This window comes from Octopus bimaculoides, chromosome 14, assembly GCF_046866305.1.
Source record: "Octopus bimaculoides isolate indiv1 chromosome 14, ASM4686630v1, whole genome shotgun sequence".
Taxonomy (NCBI): Eukaryota; Metazoa; Mollusca; class Cephalopoda; order Octopoda; family Octopodidae; genus Octopus; species Octopus bimaculoides.
In genome coordinates this window covers 59,623,100-59,643,247 of record NC_142941.1, presented here as the reverse complement: position 1 = coordinate 59,643,247, position 20,148 = coordinate 59,623,100, and the positions used below count along the sequence as shown (strand labels likewise).

At 37.7% G+C, this 20,148-nt stretch overlaps 1 protein-coding gene across 3 annotated transcripts in view; it reads right to left on the bottom strand.

The window, feature by feature from the left end:
- Positions 1-2,757: 2,757 nt before the first annotated feature.
- The window catches only part of LOC106876391 (uncharacterized), an 86,237-nt gene continuing 68,846 nt past the window's right edge, over positions 2,758-20,148 (bottom strand). For all 3 annotated transcript variants that reach the window (XM_089363063.1, XM_089363064.1, XM_014924908.3), the window contains exons 3-6: positions 15,795-15,984; positions 11,575-11,759; positions 10,182-10,666; positions 2,758-9,115 (exon numbers count right to left, since the gene is read on the bottom strand). In XM_089363063.1, coding sequence (XP_089219189.1) covers positions 6,733-9,115; positions 10,182-10,666; positions 11,575-11,759; positions 15,795-15,984 — 3,243 coding nt within the window. In that variant the 3' untranslated portion in view covers positions 2,758-6,732. The remainder of the gene's footprint in view (positions 9,116-10,181; positions 10,667-11,574; positions 11,760-15,794; positions 15,985-20,148) is intronic.

Genomic DNA, 20,148 nt, shown 5'->3' with positions numbered 1-20,148 from the left:
TGCATACGTCCTTTCGTACGTACATGCTTACATACGTAAATATGTGCGTAGTACCTGCATACGTACGTGCATAAGTACGAGCGTACGAACGTGCTTTCGTACGTGCATAGGCACGGCATAGGTACGTGCGTACGTACGTGCATAGGTACGTGCGTTCATACGTGCATATGTACTGCGTACGTACTTGCATACGTACGTGCGTGCGTACGTGCATTCCTACTTACGTGCATAGGTACGTGCATATGTACTTCCGTACGTACGTGCATACCTACTACGTAGTGCACATGTACGTGCATACGTACTTGCGTGCGTACGTGCATACGTACGTACGTGCAAACGTACGTCCGTACGTAGTGCATACGTACGTGCGTACGTCCGTCCATAATATGTGCGTACGTACGAACGTACATACGTCCGTACGTACGTCCGTGCGTACGTACGTGCATACGTACGAACGTGCTTACGTACGAGGTTTTCCTGGAAAGTTCCAAGGATTTAGGAGCAACTTCCTAGAAACTTCCGAGTATTTAGGAGCAACCTCCTGGAAAGTTCTGAGGTTTTAGGAGCAACTTTCTGGAAATTTCCGAGGATTTAGGTGCAACGAACGTGCATACGTACCTGCATACTTACGTGCATACGAACGTGCCTACATACCTTCTTACGTACGTGCATAGGTACGTGCTTGAATAGATATGGGCATACGTACATCCGTACCTACGTGCATACGTTCTTGCATACCTACGTCCGTAGTGCATATGTACGTGCGGACGTACGTGCATGCGTACGTAAATACGCACGTGCGTACGTCCGTTCGTAGTGCATACCTCCGTGGCTAAGTACGTGCGTACGTATCTGCATACGTACACATGTACGTGCATAGGAACATGCATATGTACGTGCATAGTTACGTCCATACATACTTTCATACGGGATGAATGTTCCGAGAAGGGGAGGAATTTCTATCTGGAAAGTTCTGAAGAGCGGGAGGTATGGCTGGAATTACTTCCTGAAAAGTTCCGAGGAAGGGGAGGAATTATTTCCAGGAGGGTTCTGAGGAGGGAAGAATTACTTCCTGGTGAGGAATTACTTCCTGGAAAGTTCCCATGGTGAGGATGAATTACTTCCTGGAAAGTTCCGACGTGGTGGCCGAGTTCCTTTCAAGCTTTGGGCCTCCGAAGGCAAATTGGCAAAATTCCTTTTGAATGTTGGGCCTCACGGAAGCAAAGTGGCTGAGTTCCTTTCAAGCATTGAGCCTCGTGGAGGCAAAGAGGTTCAGTTCCTTTCAAGCATTGGGCTTCACAGGCAAAGTGGTCAAGTTCCTTTTAAGCATTGGGCCTCATGGAGACAAAGTGGCTGAGTTCCATTTGAGCATTGGGCCTCACAGAAGCAATGACCAAGACCTTTGGCATTATCTCGTACTTGAGAAGAAGACCCATCAAGCCAAGCAAAATCACAATCATGGCAGATACCAGTGTCACATGAATGACACCCATGCTGGTTGGTGGCACATAAAAAGCACCCATTACACTCTTGGAGTTGTTAGTGCTAGGAAGGGCATCCAGCCATAAAAAACCATGCCAAATCAGACCGGAGTCTGTTGCAGCCTCCCAGCCCTGGTCAAACAATCCAACCCATACCAGCATGGACAATGAACGTTAAATGATGATGATGCCATGCACACACCATTTGAAATTACCACCTTTTGAAAAGAACTTTGGACATTTCTTCTGTTAACATCCCAAACATAGTAGTAGTAAGTCTTCTTTCATTGAAAGCATGGGCAGAACTGTTTAAGCTTTTGCATGTGCCTGGTAACAAGGCAATGATGTGTATTTATGCATGGGTCGAACAGCAGTTAGCTCTGCTAACCAAATCACACACACATAGATACTGTTCTGCCAAAATGAAATAGCTCTCCGACATAATTTTTAGCAGAGATGCACTAAATTATCACTTGAGGTTTTCAGTAAGTTGAGATGAATAGCTCTAAGAAAATCAGAAGGCTGAATACAATAATGATTTATTATAAAATGAATCTGTGAAGCAAGTAAATTGAAACTAGCTGTCAGCATGCTGAATATAACATTAAGAAATATCGCTTAATGATGTTCAAGGTTAACAGAAAAAATGTCCAGTGTTCTTTTCAAAAGGTGGCAATTTCAAATGGTGTAGGTGAGGCATATTACAAAATATACACTTACAGTATTTCACAAGGATAAGAATCAGAAACATGATAAATGCCTGCACATCCTTTAGAACAGTTACACATGGTTGTGTCTTCTGTCAAGAACATAGTAGCAGTAAGTCTTCTTGCCTTGAAAGCCTGGCTGGAACTATTTAAACTTTCACACATGCCTGGTGACAAGGCAATGGTGTGTATTTATGCACAGGTTGAACGACAGTTTAGCTCTGCTAACCAAATCACACACACATAGATACTGTTCCACCAAAATGAAATAGTTCTCCTACACATACATACAGACATCCATACGTGTGCATCTTTGAGTCTGTGTTTATCCCTGATCACCACTTGATGAGTGCTGGTGTGTTTATATCCCTGTAACTTAGTAAGATGGCAAAAGAAACTAACAGAATAAGTACCATGTTTAAAAAAAAGTACTGGGGTTGATTCATTCAACTAAAATTCTTCAAAGCAGTGCCGCAGCTTGGCCACACAGTCTAATGACTGAAAAAACATACATACATACATACACACACACATACATACATATATGAAAAGAAAAACACAAATTCATATTAAAATGACTGGATTATAGTTTATTGCTTGATTTGAAGTGCACAGTGTAGTTAAGTCTTCTGTATATGAAATATTAAGAGTTATTGATGGTAGTTGATGGAAAGTCATGGAAAAGTTGCCAGACAATGGTATCAGATATTTTAGGAACTGGCATTGAAATTTTGGTACAAATGTATAATTTGCATTTTTCTACAGTTTGTGATGATGTGAGATACATATGTACATACATACAGTTTGTGATGATGTGAGATACATATGTACATACATAGTTTGTGATGATGTGAGATACATATGTACATACATACATACATACATACACTTGTATCTAGACAACATATTTATAGTAAAACAACAAACAACCCAACACATGCTATATATATATATATATACATATACACACACACTTATGTATACACATACATATACACACACACTTATATATACACATACATATACACATGTCCACATAAAATCTTCACACACATAGATTTAACAAACATATATTATTTATTAAATATACATACATAATCCCATGCAGAGATTAACACACACACACATCTAAATGACCAAAAGATTACATTACAAATACATGAAAACATTCACATCACATACACACACACATATGTATCTACATATACATACACAATTATAAATGCAAATACAAATACATGTATATGTAGCAACTTTAACCATATATAATTATTATTTGTTTAGAAAATGAAATAGCAAAAAAAAGGTGGTGATGATGATGATATGATGATAGTGGCGGTGGCGATAACTATGGTTGTAATGAAGATGACTTTTGACTAGGCACAAAGTGAATGCTTGTAAGAAAATATAGATTACAGGTCTATCAAAAACAAAAAAAAAACATACCTCCCTTACAGGAGAAAAGATGAAATGTAAAAACTGACAGCAACCCCAAACAGGTCAGCCATTTTTGTATTACATATATGTGTGTAGTAGAGTCTGTGTTTGTGCATGTATGTGTTTGTGTGCATATTGAAACAATATATATGTACAAGTGAAAAGTATGAAAAAGTTTTTCTCACACTTCAGGTATAAAAAAATATTTTAAAAGTTTGGAGAATTAAAAATAAAATGGACACAACATTATATTATATGCATGAAAAGTTATGCAATCACAACAACCATGCTGATCCAACATGGTTTTAGCTGCAATGGCTAAAATGAACAAAAGAACTACGAACACACACACACTTAATCCATAATTGTTAGTCTAGCAAAATATATTTTGTCTCTGATTCTTTGGGAACCCTATTTTGTCAGACTAACAATTATGGATTTAAATATTTTATTCACTCTCAGAATTGTCTTCAATTATTTTATTCTAAGTAAGCAGGCATAGTTGTCACCCATTGGGATACACACACACAAATCTAATTTATATGAATGCCAAAGAGTTTTTAGAAAATGTTCCAGAATAGTCTATCTTTCCCTTTCTTCTTAATTCTCTATTTCTCTTAGATAAGTGTTAGAACAAGTAAAGATTCAGTGTTTTCTCCCCCCCCCTCTTTCTCTCTCTTGTACTATGTAAGCTGACTTGATGGGTAAGTTTTTGGGGCCAAGGTTTACTTCAATACATTGATTCAAAACTCTCTCATTCCTTGTTTGTCTCTCTTTTCCTTTGTGTGCATGTGTGTATTTGTGTATCTGTGCATATGCGTGCACACACACCTGTCTACGTTTCTATCTACCTAACTAATTAACTATCTCGCTGCCAGCTAAGTTTGTGATAATGTAAAATCTAAGCGACTTCACGTGCTACCAAGTAACTCATAAGGCACCAACACTTAGTTCCAGTTTTACAGCACCAAGCAACTGGGAGACAGATCTCTCCTTGGACAGGGATCAGTCTAAAGCAGATAACAAAAAGTCCCCAGATTTGCTATCTATGGGGACTTCCTTCCCATGCAACTAAGTAAACTGAGGCAATGTAAGAACATACCTTTATGTTAAAAGCTGCAACTGAATTCCTTGAACTGAAAATCAGCACAAAGTGAAATAGGAGATATTCAGAATGTTTCCCAGAACACATTACAGTAAAGTACTGCAGTACAGTGTGGCATGGTGCAATGTTCTATAGAACAAAACTCAACTGCACATTGTTATATAATAATGAATAGCACAATATTATATGATGGTGCATTCACTGATTACACAGTATTGCTTTGTGCATTTGTACATAATGTATTGCATACAATTGCATTGTGTTATACTGACGAACAATGCATGATATAATTCCATAGCCATACACAATACAAAACTACATGACACTGTATAATGCTATACTGCATGTTCTTTGTCAGTACTACATTGCACTACATAATCATCTATGTGCAATACAACAGCGTATAACACTACATAACATTGTGCAATATAACTATAACTGCATTTAATTGCACTGTATTGTACAAAACAACATTCAGTAACACTACTGCATAACATTCCAAAGTTTTGTACAATACAAAATTGCATGACAATGCATGCAGAATTCCTGCATTTGTACAACACTGCATGTTATATCACTAGACAATATAAAACAATACTGCAATGTACTGCACACACTGGGTGACATTATTGCAGCATAGAACACATAGGACTACATCGTATACATCACTGCAGTATATTAATTGTACATTGTGTGTGGGTCAATACAGCCCGTAGTTCTCTTCTGCACAGACTGGTTCTGTAGTGCTAAGCACACCAGTGCACAGCAGGGTCACACATTGAATCAATAGAGGGAATGTACACAGACCACCCTTCAGTAAGGGAGAAATAAGCCTCATCACCAGAACATCCCCCCACATGCAACCATGGTGGTGAACTCTTCTCGAGTTCCCAGTGATATGTTAGAAGGAAAAAAAAAAAGGAGAAAAAATATATTCAAAATAATAAAAAAATAGCTAATATACATATTTACATTATTTTTGTTGTTGTTGTTGGTTATGCTAGTGTGGGTGGCGGCGGTGATGGTGATGGCGGCGGAGGTGATTTCTTTGTTCATTGTTACTGCTTGAATTTGTTTTGTTTTGTTTGTTTCTTTTTTTGGGCTGCTGTCATTTGCTTTGTTTATTTGTATAAGTGTTATTTTTATTTCTTTTTTTCTTTTGCAGTAGATATTTTTTATCATCTATATATATATACATACATACATACATGGATGCATGCAACAATATACACATATATCTAACAAGAAATTTGGAATTGTGTAAATGTATGAATTTCAAACATACACACACACACACAGAAAATCTGCCTTTTATAGTATAGTCTAACAATACATGTGTGTGTGTGTGTGTAATTTCTTCTAGTTAAATCAGTTATCCATTACACTGGACAACTAGTTCATTAAATAGTCCACCCGCTGAGAGAACTATTTGATAAACCAGTCATCCAAGGAAAAGTTCAGAGTAACAACCAACAAACTGACTCAGCCAAAATATATTACATTCTATTATAATATTGGATATTCTTTTTCCAATCTGTTACTACCTACATACATCATTTACACATACATATAAACAAGGAAAATGAAATATTTAAATGAGTCATTAATGTAATAATATCTGATTTGGCATCATAGCTAAAATGATGGCAACCTGGCCAAAGATCTTAATTGGCAATGTCATAATTCATACAATTTTAATTGGTAACGTCACTCACAGTTCACACCATTGGAACCAGGATTGCAGTGAAATGATACTAAATGAGATAAAGTCAACGAATTGCCAAAAACGCAACCATTATTAATACAATTATCAACAACAATTTGGAATAGGTGAACACTGCCAACTGGCATTGTTATAATTATGTTGTTGATCATGAATTGTCAATTTAGCAGGAGTCAAAGATGCAATCAGCTTAGTTGCTATCGTGTTTTTTTATTATCAAAATTTGCTATGTCTCAAAGAGAAATGCAGCCCATTGAAGCATTTGGGAGAATGAAGCAATTAAATGACAGTCTCCAGTGCATCAGAGTCACTACCGTTTCCTTCATCCCGCAACAGTACAATATCGTGTGGATTCTTAAGGTCATTCCTGTAATTGTGAGCAGCTATAATGCGATTTTTCTCTTCATGCACATCATAAAATTCCTCTTTAGCAGCATGTCCTTCAACATCCAGTTCAGATCGAGGGGATTCCACATTGTAGCTCGTATCCTGACCCTCAACTTTTTTCCGTCGATAACTTATCCCTTCAGGACCAACTCTGAAGTTACCTTTTCCTTGTGTGGGATTTTTGCGAACTTCAGCCTGCAGCTTACGTGGCAATGCTTGTGATGTTGATGACGATGATGATGATGAGCGAGATTGGTATGGAGGAGGAGGCGGTTTGATTTTTGACTGTTGATGGGGTTCGTGGTCACGGTTACTGTTGTTACTGGTGGTGTAGTAATTGCTATTGCTGTGTGATCTGTTTTTATGCTTGCTGTCAACATTGTTATTCTTTGTTGGAGACGTGTGAACATTGCAGCCATCAATGTTGCGACTATATGGACCATACTGACCATAAGGCTGTTCCCTGGGTCCAAGAGACTCCTCAACATTTCCTCTGTGTGGTGACAAGGATGTGGAATAGCCATGCATGGCACTGTCATACTGTTCATCTTCATAACTCCTTTGAACTTGTTTTGAAGAATCAACGCTTCTGCAGTTGTTTACATAACAGTCTTTAGGCAGGGGGCTTTGATTCTGGCTGTTAGCATGCCTTGATGGAGAATGAGGTATGTTCTGGAAGGAAGACAAATTTGTTGAATGTCCTTGATTATTGTTGAGGACTGATGGAATGACATTTACCATGTAACCAACATGCTTTGGTGGAGAGTAGATGACATTATCAGAAGTGATTTTCTCAGGAGAAATATCGGTTGAAGCACCAGTAATGTTTCTTGTATATTCTAAAGGAGCTGCAAAAGATTTTCCCAAGTTCATACTGTTCTGATCTTCAGGCATGTAATATGAGGATGATATACCTGAAGCATTGCTTCGGTGACTTGATAAGTGGACTTCTGGAGATAAGCTGGTATCTTCAGGACTGGTTGGTGACAAGTCAGGGGTCAGAGGTAACATTTTCGGGTGTGGAATGGGAGTATTACATGGATTGGGACTGGCTGGTTGTCCATCTGGTGAAGCATCCATTGATGTACCAGAAGCATTGCTTCGGTTATGGTTTGTGTTTAGGGGAGATAACTCCGTAGATGTCCCAGAAATGTTGCCTCTGTTAGAATTATCCTGACTTTGAGAATACTCAGATGAGACAGAGTCAAGAGTTGCATTCAAATCAACAGCATCCTGTCTCTTAAGATTCTTCTTTCCAGACTCCTTCTGATCAGATTTTTCTAGTTTGGATGGTGTCTTGGAATTTGCTTCTGGGGAGTGAACATACTGTTTGGATGAGTCAGGAGTTGCCATTTTACCAGATCTTGTATTACTCTTTCTGGAACCTGAAGTTGACATTTCTTTTGATACTTTTGAATAACCTTGCTGAGAATCACGTTTTGCTGGTGAATCTCGGTCACAAGAGTCAGATTTCTTGGAAATTCTACCATATATGGATTCTTTTGGTTTTGTAGATTTCGAATACAAGCACTCTGATGAGGAAATTTTTATAGCATATGGCAAAGGTGCCTGGTTGAAAATCCGCTCAGGATAGTTGGGGGACAAAACTGCTCTTGTCTCTGGGGAAGAAACCAACCTCTCATAAACAGGTGAAGTGACAATGTCATGTTCGGGTGAATCAATTTTTTCATAAAGGGGTACAATGTAAACAGACTCATTTTTGGCAGGTACTGATGCTGACAGAGTCCTGGTCAAGGATGGTCTTTTATGACAGTCAACCAACAGTGATTGATTCATATTGTCATAGCCATCTGATGATGTCTTACGAACCCGGAAAGAATTACTTTGTTTCAGTTTAGAAATCTGAACATCCACATCACCAACGTTACATAGGGGCAATGTCTCCAGCTCAATATGCTCTTGGGTGTTGTATTTATTTACTGGATTTACCATGTCATTAAACATTGCCTCAGCAAATGTTTTTGCAGTAGAAGTTGAAGGCATAAAGGCTTCATCCATGTCTGCAAACAGTTGGCGGCGTCTTGGCAGCTGCGGACGTCCATCAGGTGTTGCTGGTATGCTAATACTACTTGACTGAGTTTTTGCTGGCTGTGGTGTATAAGCCCTTCGTCCAGCCATATAACCTCCTTTATTTCCTGGATTGTAGGGCTGCGGAGTTTTTGATCGGCGCTGTTGCTCTTGCATGCTCTGTATCTCTGCCTCATGTTGTTCCTGCATGTTTCTCATATGAAGTCCCATAATCAGAAGCAGTTGTCTGCAAAAAGAGAAAAGTTATTTAATAACAGTATTTAAAACATTATATATATATTCTTTTACTCTTTTACTTGTTTCAGTCATTTTTGACTGCGGCCATGCTGGAGCACCGCCTTTAGTCGAGAAAATCAACCCCCAGGACTTATTCTTTGGAAGCCTAGTACTTATTCTATCGGTTTCTTTTGCCGAACCGCTAAGTTACGAGGACGTAAACACACCATCGGTTGTCAAGCGATGGTGGGGGGACAAACACAGACACACACACACACACACACATATATACATATATACGACGGACTTCTTTCAGTTTCCGTCTACCAAATCCACTCACAAGGCTTTGGTCGGCCCGAGGCTATAGTAGAAGACACTTGCCCAATGTGCCACGCAGTGGGACTGAACCCAGAACCATGTGGTTGGTAAGCAAGCTACTTACCACACAGCCACTCCTATATATATATATCATACATCAAGTAGTTATATACACATTTACTAGATCTATGCCAGGGACTATCTATTACAATCTGTTAATTAGTAATTATCTAAATGCTTAAGATGAGATGTTGTCAATGAGATTATAATCCTTCTGACTATTAACCTCATCATTACTGATTTTTTTAAACAACTTATTCACTGTTCACTTCTTGTGCATATTTTATGTACTCTTCATGTAGTTTTGGTTAATTTTTCCAATTAGTTGTAGTGCACCTGTTCATTATATATAAAAATTTGTTAATATTTATATTCTTCCATGCATTTCAATTAGTTTGATCTCCAGTCACCATCAGGTGTCTTAATTCTCTATATGTACTGGATTCAAAAGGATCTTTATTTCCGATCTAAAATGAATAATCCGTTAGCCTACTGATCTAGTACAACTATAATCATATTGTCAATTAGTAATTCTAGCAGCCAAATCTGCTTCAAATCACAACTTATTAACTTACACATAGAAAAATATCTGATAATCATACTTGGTATGCTTTTTAACATAGATCCTGTCCAGATGAGGGCTGATCTGGGCCTAAATAACAACAGAGTGAAAAAAGAAATGACCAAAGCATCTTTACCTGTTGTCCAAATTGTCCATAGTCATTGTCCTCTGTCGTCGGTCCTGCTTGCTCAACTTGTGGCTAGTCCGCATGCTCTCTGGAGTTCCAGTGCTTGCTGGCCGCATTGTCTCACTGAGTGTCCTGCGAGGTGGATGGCTGGTCTTTGAGGAATGGCCCCTATCAAGAGTTCTCACTTCAGCAGAGCCACTGTCCTCAAATACTTCATTGCTGCTGTCGACGATGTTGTTTCGGCTGCGATGGCTGAAGCTCTGGCTGCGTTTCAAGTGGCGCAGCTTGTCTTTGCGAACAAATTCAGGGAACCAATCCCTCAGCATTGAGCTCTTCATCACTCTGGACAGACCCCGCGGGTAAACAGTCTCAAGAAGTGGAACAGGACTCCCAGGGCTTGGTGGTCCCTGATTGTAACTGTCATGGCAGTGAGCAGGATGGTAGTAGTCAATGGAGCTAAGGTGCTGCCTCTCATCATGTTCGCACATCTCGTCCTGGAGAAATAATAATAATAACAATAACAGCAACAATAATAATAATAATAATAATAACAATAATAATAATAACAATAATAATAATAACAATAATAATAATATGATCAGTGCAAGTGTGAAGGTAGAACACCTACAAAAATCAGCATTGCTTGGAACTGCAAGAATTCTTTGCAGGATTCTTGAAGCATGACCAGTAAAACAAGTGTCATCTTAGTCTGCTGGTTGTGGACAGCTGACACTTCCCATCACACCCAGCAAAATAAGCTGTGAGTTTCATATAATAATAATTTTCTATAGAGATTATAACCAGTACTGATTTTGTTATGATGCTTCGTATCTGAGACATCAGATGTAAACAAACTATGAGATCGATGATGAAAGTTGGATCGGTGTTACGTTGGGGTGTGATCTACAAGGAAGATCACTTTCAGTTAAATTCTTTAATTATTTTGAACATACTTAGCATTGTAAATGCATTTTCTCAAAATTCTTACCATTTTAATAAGAAAACCCTATAATAATTAAGATAAGCGCATAGATCACCCACCAAAGTAAATTTGCTCTCATAGATCACACAGAAAATAGCACTAATACAAGATAAACTAAAAAGTAACCGAAAGTAATCTCCCTTCAAATTGTAGATCATACACCAAAGTGGCAGCTTTCTTTTTCATAATAAATGATGTGAATTTAGTGCTGGTTTCTTGTAAAAATGCAACTGCCTTATGGTTTCTTGTAAAAATGCAACTGCATTCGTCTTGTCATTGATGAGATTGTAAAAATCTTTGGCCAACATCTTATGGGTTTTTAGAAATTGAAAAGTAAACTAAAAACTAACCTAAAGTAACCTCCCTTGTAGATCACATGCCAAAGTGGCACCAATGGGTCTATAATGTAATAATACTCACATCCCATTGTTCCTCCTCCTTTTTCTTCTTCATGCGATAAACACGGTAAGTAATGAAGTAGGATAAAACACAGATCAGAGTAACAATCAGGTAGATGGCAATGAGGACATACAACATCTTTGGCAATGATGACCTTATAGCCTGACAATTGTCGTCGATTCCATGGAACGTCAGAATGAATGGATCTGAAACAATAAAGATAAAAATAGTAATAAAAATAGTAGGTCATAACTAATAATAATAATAAAAATAATGGTTTCAAATTTTGCCACTAGGGCAGCAATTTTGGGGGAGGAGATGAGTTCATTACATTGACCCAGGTGCTGAACTGATAGTTATTTTATCAAAACCAAAAGGATGAAAAGCAAAGTCAACCTTGGTAGAATTTAAACCCATAATGTAAAGACAGACAAAATGCCACTTAGCAGCTCACCGCCTTAATAATAAAGGGTAGGCACATCACAACATCCTCTGTCTAGGAATTATATAATGCTATAAGTAACAGAAAGGCTTTTTATAGTAAAAAAAAAAAACCCCAAAAAACCCAAAACGAAACCAATGGAATGGATATGAAATAACTAAATAGGTAAACAACAACAATGATAACAGCAACAACAACAACAACAGCAGTAGCAACAAGATGACAAGAAATCATCCCCTCATAGCAACTGAACTGAACCCGTTCCTGTTACCTCAGAAGAGAACAAATGAATTGATATGAACTATTAGGTTTGTGAGAGCAATGACCTAATGCGAATCATGTCAATGATGATGGTGGCATGTGATAGTGTGGTGGTGGTGGTGGTGGTGATGGTGAGATGGTGGTAGTGAGGTGGTGGTGGTGGTGGTGTGGTGATAGTGAGGGGTGGGGATGAGTATGGTGGTGGTGTGTCGGTTGTGGTTTGATGTGATGGTGATAGCAGTAGTGGTGATGATGAGGACAGCAGCAGCAGCAGTGGTAATGGTGGTGTTGATGGTGGCAGCAGTGGTAGTAGCTGATGTTGCTGTTGTTGTTGTTGTTGTTGTTGTGGGGTGGGGATGAGGAAAGAAAGACAGTGCTGATGGCAGTAGAGCAAAATTCACCAATACACCAATGGAAGACATCAGTAGCAATTGCTACCACAACCTCCACCACTATCACCACCACTACCAACGCCACCACCACCACCGCCACCACCACCACCTATACCATCATAACCATTGACAGAGAAATTTCGAAGGCCCCCCACCAAAAGCCATCACCCTCCTGGGGTTACTGACTATCACTTTGTGTCATAGACATATCACCTTCTCCCACAAACCATTGTGTCTTTAAATTTTGGCATTTTTGTTAAAGTTCTCTTCCCAGCATATTAGAACTGAAGGGGAAATGATATCCAATTCTTCCATTTTCTCATATATATATATGTGTGTGTGTGCATGTACATATGTGTGTGTGTGTTTGCATGTGTGTGCGTATATATATATATATATGTATATGTGCAAACAAGTATATGTACATACACACACACATACACATACATGCATGCACACAACACACACATATATATATAATAGATAGAAAGACGGGTAGAGACGTGTACGTATACATGCTTACACAGAGACATATATATGTGTGTGTGTGTGTGTGTTTGAATGTGTATATGTGTAAGTATGAGATAGAGAGACAGACAGACAGGCAGGCAGGCAGTCAGATAGACACAGACAACATGAATTTTCACAACATCATTAAGAATCATTAATGAAAAACAAAATAATAGAAAATATAATTTATTTAAACCCTACAAATGTCCCTGCCATTCATGCATTCATTCATTCATTCACACATTCAAAACAGAAAGGTAATTATGGCTAAATGTCATATATTACATCGGTATATTCATACATATTTTCTTACACCTTTATATGTACTTATATTATATATATATATATATATGTGTGTGTGTATATATATATGTTTGTATATATATGTGTATATATATATACATATGTGCGTATATATATATATATATATATATATATATATATATATATATATAAATATATATATATATATATATATATACACATACATATATATATATATATATATACACATATATATGTGTGTGTATGTATACATGTGTGTGTGTGTGTATATATATATATGTGTGTGCATTTATGTATGTATGCATGCGTACACATTTCCTTATCTACTGTCCCCCCACTCTCTCTCTCTCCCCCCCACAAACCTACACATAAAAATTTATATTAGCCATTTACGAATATCATTTATTTCTCACCGCATATTTATTCTCTAGTTAGCCTTTTTAATGCTCTGAGTATTAAATGTGTTAACATTAACTCAACTACTGTTTGTTTTTTTGGGGGATGTTTTTTTTCTGTTATTTTTAACATGCGGACTTTGAACCATGCATCATTAGCTGTGGGGTCGAAAAGTTTGCTTCCCATCCATAAGGTCTTGGGGTTCAGTCCCTCTGTGTAGCACCCTTGGGCAAATATCTACTGCCAATGCCTTGTGAGTGGATTTGGTAAATGAAAGCCCATCATAAATACATATGTATGCATGTATGTATGTATGTATGTATGTACGTATGTATGTGTGTGTGTGTGTATGTATGTATGTGTGAGTGTGTCTTTGTCTTGATGTCACATAATGGTTGCAAATAAGCATATTGTTTGTTTTCAGTTTTTTGTGAAAAACATGTCTGGCCATGGGGAAATATTACCATGCCTGGAAACAGGTGAGTGTTGGCAACAGAAAGAGCACCCAGCCATAGAAAATCTGTCTCAACAAATTCCATCTGACCCATGCAAGTATAGAAAAATAGAAATTAAATGATTGGGATGATGACCTCTGAGTGAGTTGCAAAAGATGGTTGGCTAAAAGACTTGGCATCAGGAAAGGTAACACATCAAAAATCATTGCCTCCTGAAACTACATCCAATCTCTGCCAACATTTGTCTCTCAGTGAGTGAAGGGGAGGAATGGGGCTTGTGATTTTCATGTATTTCCAGATATGGGAAACCAAATGTGAGAACGTATGTAAGTCAAGGTTTCTACTGGCTGAGTAGTTAAAAATAAACATGCTTCTACAAAAACATAAAAACACACACATGTATACATATGGGTGCATATATATATATATATATATATATATATATATATACACACATGCACCCATATGCACACGCACACATATATACATAGCTATACATGCATTGATACATATGCACACATACACACATGGATCCGTACTTAGACATATATATACACACACATATACAAAAACAGGCACACATAAGCTCAAATATACACACAAATCTTGTACATATTTACATCTTCATATGATAGCTGTCCACTCATGACTGAGGAAGACCATCAGTCACCATTAAGAACATTGTACACTGAGACAAATTTATACTTTACACTTGTGGCTGCACTAATGACTAATGAATCCAGCTCTCGATAAACGAACCCGTCAGCAGATATTGCACACCAAGCTTCTTCCATTCACTACATTAGCAGCACGTTTTTGAGCAGCTTGCTTAAATTCTGAATGGAAAATGAGTGTTTTTTTCACAAATACCCTCTACTTCCTTTGCTTGTTTCTTCCATTGCAGGTAATGACAAGCATTGCTTTCCCATTTGATTCCTCATACTTCAATGAGCACTTTACATACACATTTAAACACATAAACCCCCCACACATAGGCAGACATACAGACACACACACTACATACATAAACCTTGCACATAAATACAGACACAGAAATACACAAAGGGATATATACATGCACACGTTTTTTTTTCTTTTTTTTGTGGTGGTGGGTATGATTCTCAACTACCACCTATCTCAATTTTTTGTCACGTAAAATACACCATTTCGAATGTGGCCGTCGCCAGTACCCGCCTGACTGGCCCTCGTGCCGGTGGCACGTAAAAGCACCCATTACACGCTTGGAGTGGTTGGCGTTAGGAAGGGCATCCAGCTGTAGAAACTCTGCCAAATCAGATTGGAGCTTGGTGTCGCCTCCTGGTCCACCAGTCCTCAGTCAAATCGTCCAACCCATGCTAGCATGGAAAGCGGACGTTAAACGACAATGATGATGATGATGACAACGAGATACAGTTTTCTATTTTGCCATCCTAGACAGCCATATACACACACACTGAGGCACGAAGATACACAGACAAGGGATCAGTTAAAAGAACTTACCTTTTTCAGTATGCTCCAATGAAAGCTGCTTACGCTTGTACGGTGAATAACATAAACACAATCTTGATTCCCTGATGAGGTCACAATGGATGATTGATATTACTGGTTTCAGGATGTGAGTTGCAGTGAGAATGCCAGTGAGAAGACACAGCAAAAATCCTCCAAGGTTCAAAACCATTACCACAAACAACTGAAAAGATATCACAATTAAGAAATAAGCAAATAAATAATATATATATATATATTGTCAGTAGTTCATACATCTGAAAGAGAAGCATGCTCTAAAACATTAAAGCAGCAACATCACATCGCTGGGCAGCCACGTAATGCATTTAAAAGAGGAGGGCATACCATACATAATTAAATAGAGACTCCTCAAATAGCCAGGGACATCTATCAATGGGAGCAAACAGTGTAAACTTTGCTTCGCCAAAGTACCAAGAATCCAAAAAAACTCGCTTAACCTGGAGGACCTTTTAAACCTTAACTTTGCTTACAGTACCCATACGTTGCAAAAATAGATCTTACAAGCCATTCATCAATGTCTGGTTTTAAATGACACTCTGTCAGTTACGACAACGAGAATTCTAGTTGATCCAATCAACAGAACAGCCTGCTCATAAAATTAACATGCAAGTGGCTGAGCACTCCACAGACACATGTATCCTTAACATAGTTCTTGGAGATTCACCATGACACAGAATGTGAGAAGGTTGGCCATTTGAAGCACGGGTACAACTCATATTTACCAACTGAGTGAACTGGAGCAACATGAAATGAAGTGTTATTCAAGAACACAAGGCGCTGCCAAAAATTGAACCCATGACTTTATGATTGTCAACCAAATACCCTAACCACTAAACTATGCACCTTCACTTCTGGTTTTAACAGTACGTACTTAACTGACAGTGTGGAGCTCCGTAAAAGCCTTCTATGTACAAGACAAATAGACATGGGGTTCCCTGCTCCCTGCCCCTATAAGCTAAGACTTTCTAATTACATACTGTCATCAATCTTTGCTTTGCAGCAAACATCCATACTCCACCAACACACACACACTGATACACAGAGACATCTTTTATATACAAGCAATACATAACAGTAGACAGCAGAACATCAAAAGTTCCATGTTTTCAGACAGACTACAAACACTTGTACATTCAATTCCTAGATGGACATGTTGGTAAGGTGTAAAAATGTTCCATAATCAGAATATAACAAGAACAACCTAAAAATATAATCACTTGATACACCATGTATAACAACAGATGTGTTAATAACAACAACAACATTATCAGCAACAATAACAATATACTTCTTCCCATAAAATATGCAGACAGAATAACGATACACATACACTTGCACACACACACACAATCAACTAACAAAATAAAAATGTCAGTTATATAATGAAGGCACTAATAATGATGATGATCATGATGATGATAGTAATGACTATAATTTCCTTTCACTTACATTACTAACAATGTACTGAGTAAATTACAAACATCCCAACACCACCCCCTTAACCTTTCACCCCCCCCCCCCCCTATTTCATGCATGCAGTCCTCATTTTAAAATACATTGGAAGATAATGAGTTCACTAAGTGACTATGGAATAACTCCTATCCTGATCAGTCTGATCTCACTTTTCAAAGTTAGAAAAATTTAGCTGCTTCTTTGAACACATCAAATAATTACAGAGAATAATTACATGCTTGGTTTGTGTGGTCGGTATTCAAAAGATGATAAGGGATATATATATATATGAGGGAAATTTGGCTGTTAAATTGGGCAGGTGGAATGACTACATAAAACTCAACTCATTGGGTTTATGCGGTTCCAGTTTTAAAGATGTTAGGGATATTTTCAAGGAAGATTTCGCAGCTGCTTTGGGCAGATGAAATTTACTAAATAGAAGATTCCTCCTTGGCTTGTGTTCCTATTTTAATCACGGTTAGGGATTTTATTTGAGGGAGTTTTGGCCGTGTAACTACACTGAACAGGTGAAATCACTGACTACATAGAAGTTTTCCTTATTGGCTTGTGTAGTCCCTATTGAGGGACAATGTCACTGCTACATTGATCACCATCAATAACAACACGGACAAAAGCAGAAGAAACTCCCACGCCACCTTATGCTAAGTAAAGGGTTGTTGATAACTCTCTCGTGTGACTTTAAGGGTTTTCAAACACCCCAACAACTGTCATTTAGCTCCCTTTTTTAAAAATTTAATGTTTATATTTTTTCTTCATTTTTTTTTCTTCTTATTTTCGTTTTTACCTTTTCTTTAATTTTATTTCCTTAACAACCCCCATGCATTAACACCTGGTTAATTTCTATAGCAGAAAAGATGAAGGGTGGGAAAGTTTCTGTTGACTCATCAGAAAAAAAGGGTGGTGGTGTGATTTGTTCCAAATTGACACACACACACTTCCACACCACAGACTGGTCTCACTCCAATTCATGTGCTTTGTTGAGTAACACAATCAGAGCAACACAGCTAACTGCCTTGCTACTCCCACTTTCTTTTTATCATAATCATCCCCATCACCATCATCATCATAATCACCATCATCACCATAATCCTCTTCATCATCATCACCACCATACTCCTCCTCCTCATCATCATCATTACATAGTGCAAATGCACCACCTTCCCCTTCCACTCACTCTGTCTTTATTTCCACTCTCACTCTACTTCAATCATAAAAGTCATTATGAAAAGGCTATCCTATATTACCACAGAGCTATTCACTGATGGGTGATCAGTCCTATTGATCTGTCTCCAAGGAAATCTGGGACCTATTTCTGGCAACTAGATGAACTGAGGCAGGGAAGGGAAAAGTGTCCTGTGTCTAAGCACAAGATACCAAGCAATGGATTTGAACTCAGGTTCCATGAGTAAATAGTTACAGTAAGGCCACAGATATAGCTGTGTGATTAAGAAGTTAATTTTTCAGCTACAAAGTTTTGGGCTCAATCCCACAGTACAGCACTTCAAACGAGTGTTTTTCCACAAAAGCATCAGGGTTGACCAAAGTCACACAAAAGGGATTAGGTAGGCGGAGACTGTGTGGAAGCCTACTGAAGGGACTGTTCCAATTATTGAGAGGCATTTACACTTTGCCTCTGGGTTTGGCATGACCACCTGACCCTCGAATAAAGCAGTGAATTGGCAGATTCATTAGAGTATCAGATAGAATGACTTGTGGTATTTGTTTTGGGTCTTTGCACTGAGTTCAAATCCAGGTAAGTCATCTTTGCCTTTCATCCTTTGGGGGTTCAATGGAAAAAGTACCAACCAAAGGGTTGGATTAACAGAACTGTTAGGCGGTTGAGTGAGGTACCTTGTAATATCTTCAGAGAAATATATCTAAGACAACATTATCCAAAATGTCTGTTCTATTCTAAGACATTTGATTAAAGAGAGATTTAGCTATTATCTCTAGCAAGTGATCGCAATAAAATGTCTTCATAGCCATCATTTGTTTGTGTGTGCATGTATTTATATGTGCCATTGTATATGTGCATAAGTATGTCTGTATCTATGTGAGAGGTATGTGAGAGGCATGTGTTTATATATGAATATTTGCAAGATTTGTTTGTATATTTAAGCTTATGTGTGTATGTGTGCTGATATGTCTTAGTACAGTATAAGTGTATGCGTATCTGTGACAATGCATACATACATATATAATGTGGTAATGTTTCAACAAGTAGAAAAGCACTCCGTCAACTAAGAGAGTAAAGATAATCTCAAAAGGAAACTGACAAATGGTCTTGTTTTCAGTTTGATAAATGGTAGAATAAATCATTTTGACCAGATAACCCTGGGTAGCCGTATTTACAAGATTTGTGGGTTTTTTATTTTACAAAATATAAATATGTATATATATATCTATATATCTATATATATATATATATATATATATATATAATCATAAATATATAGGGATTGACAGTAACCTGCTTCTCCAACATACTGAGAATTCAGAAATAGCAGTCAAAGAACTACTGATTTCAAAACTACAAATTATTACTCCAGATTGATAGCGATATTTTTGATACATACACACACACACACACACACACACACAAGGTTGGCCAACAGTCACCTGACAGTAAATCAAAACCATTTAATTCCAAGATTTATTTACGTTTGACAACTGAATGATTTAATAAAAGCATCTAAATATGAAACATCATGGAAATTGTGCAAGCTGAAGTCCCTCTTAAGCGACATATTTTTCTATTCGAGTGTGTGAGTGTGTGTGTATAGGTGCATATTGTCATATATATATATATATATACATAGTTATATATATGTATGGCATCCAGCTGTAGAAACTC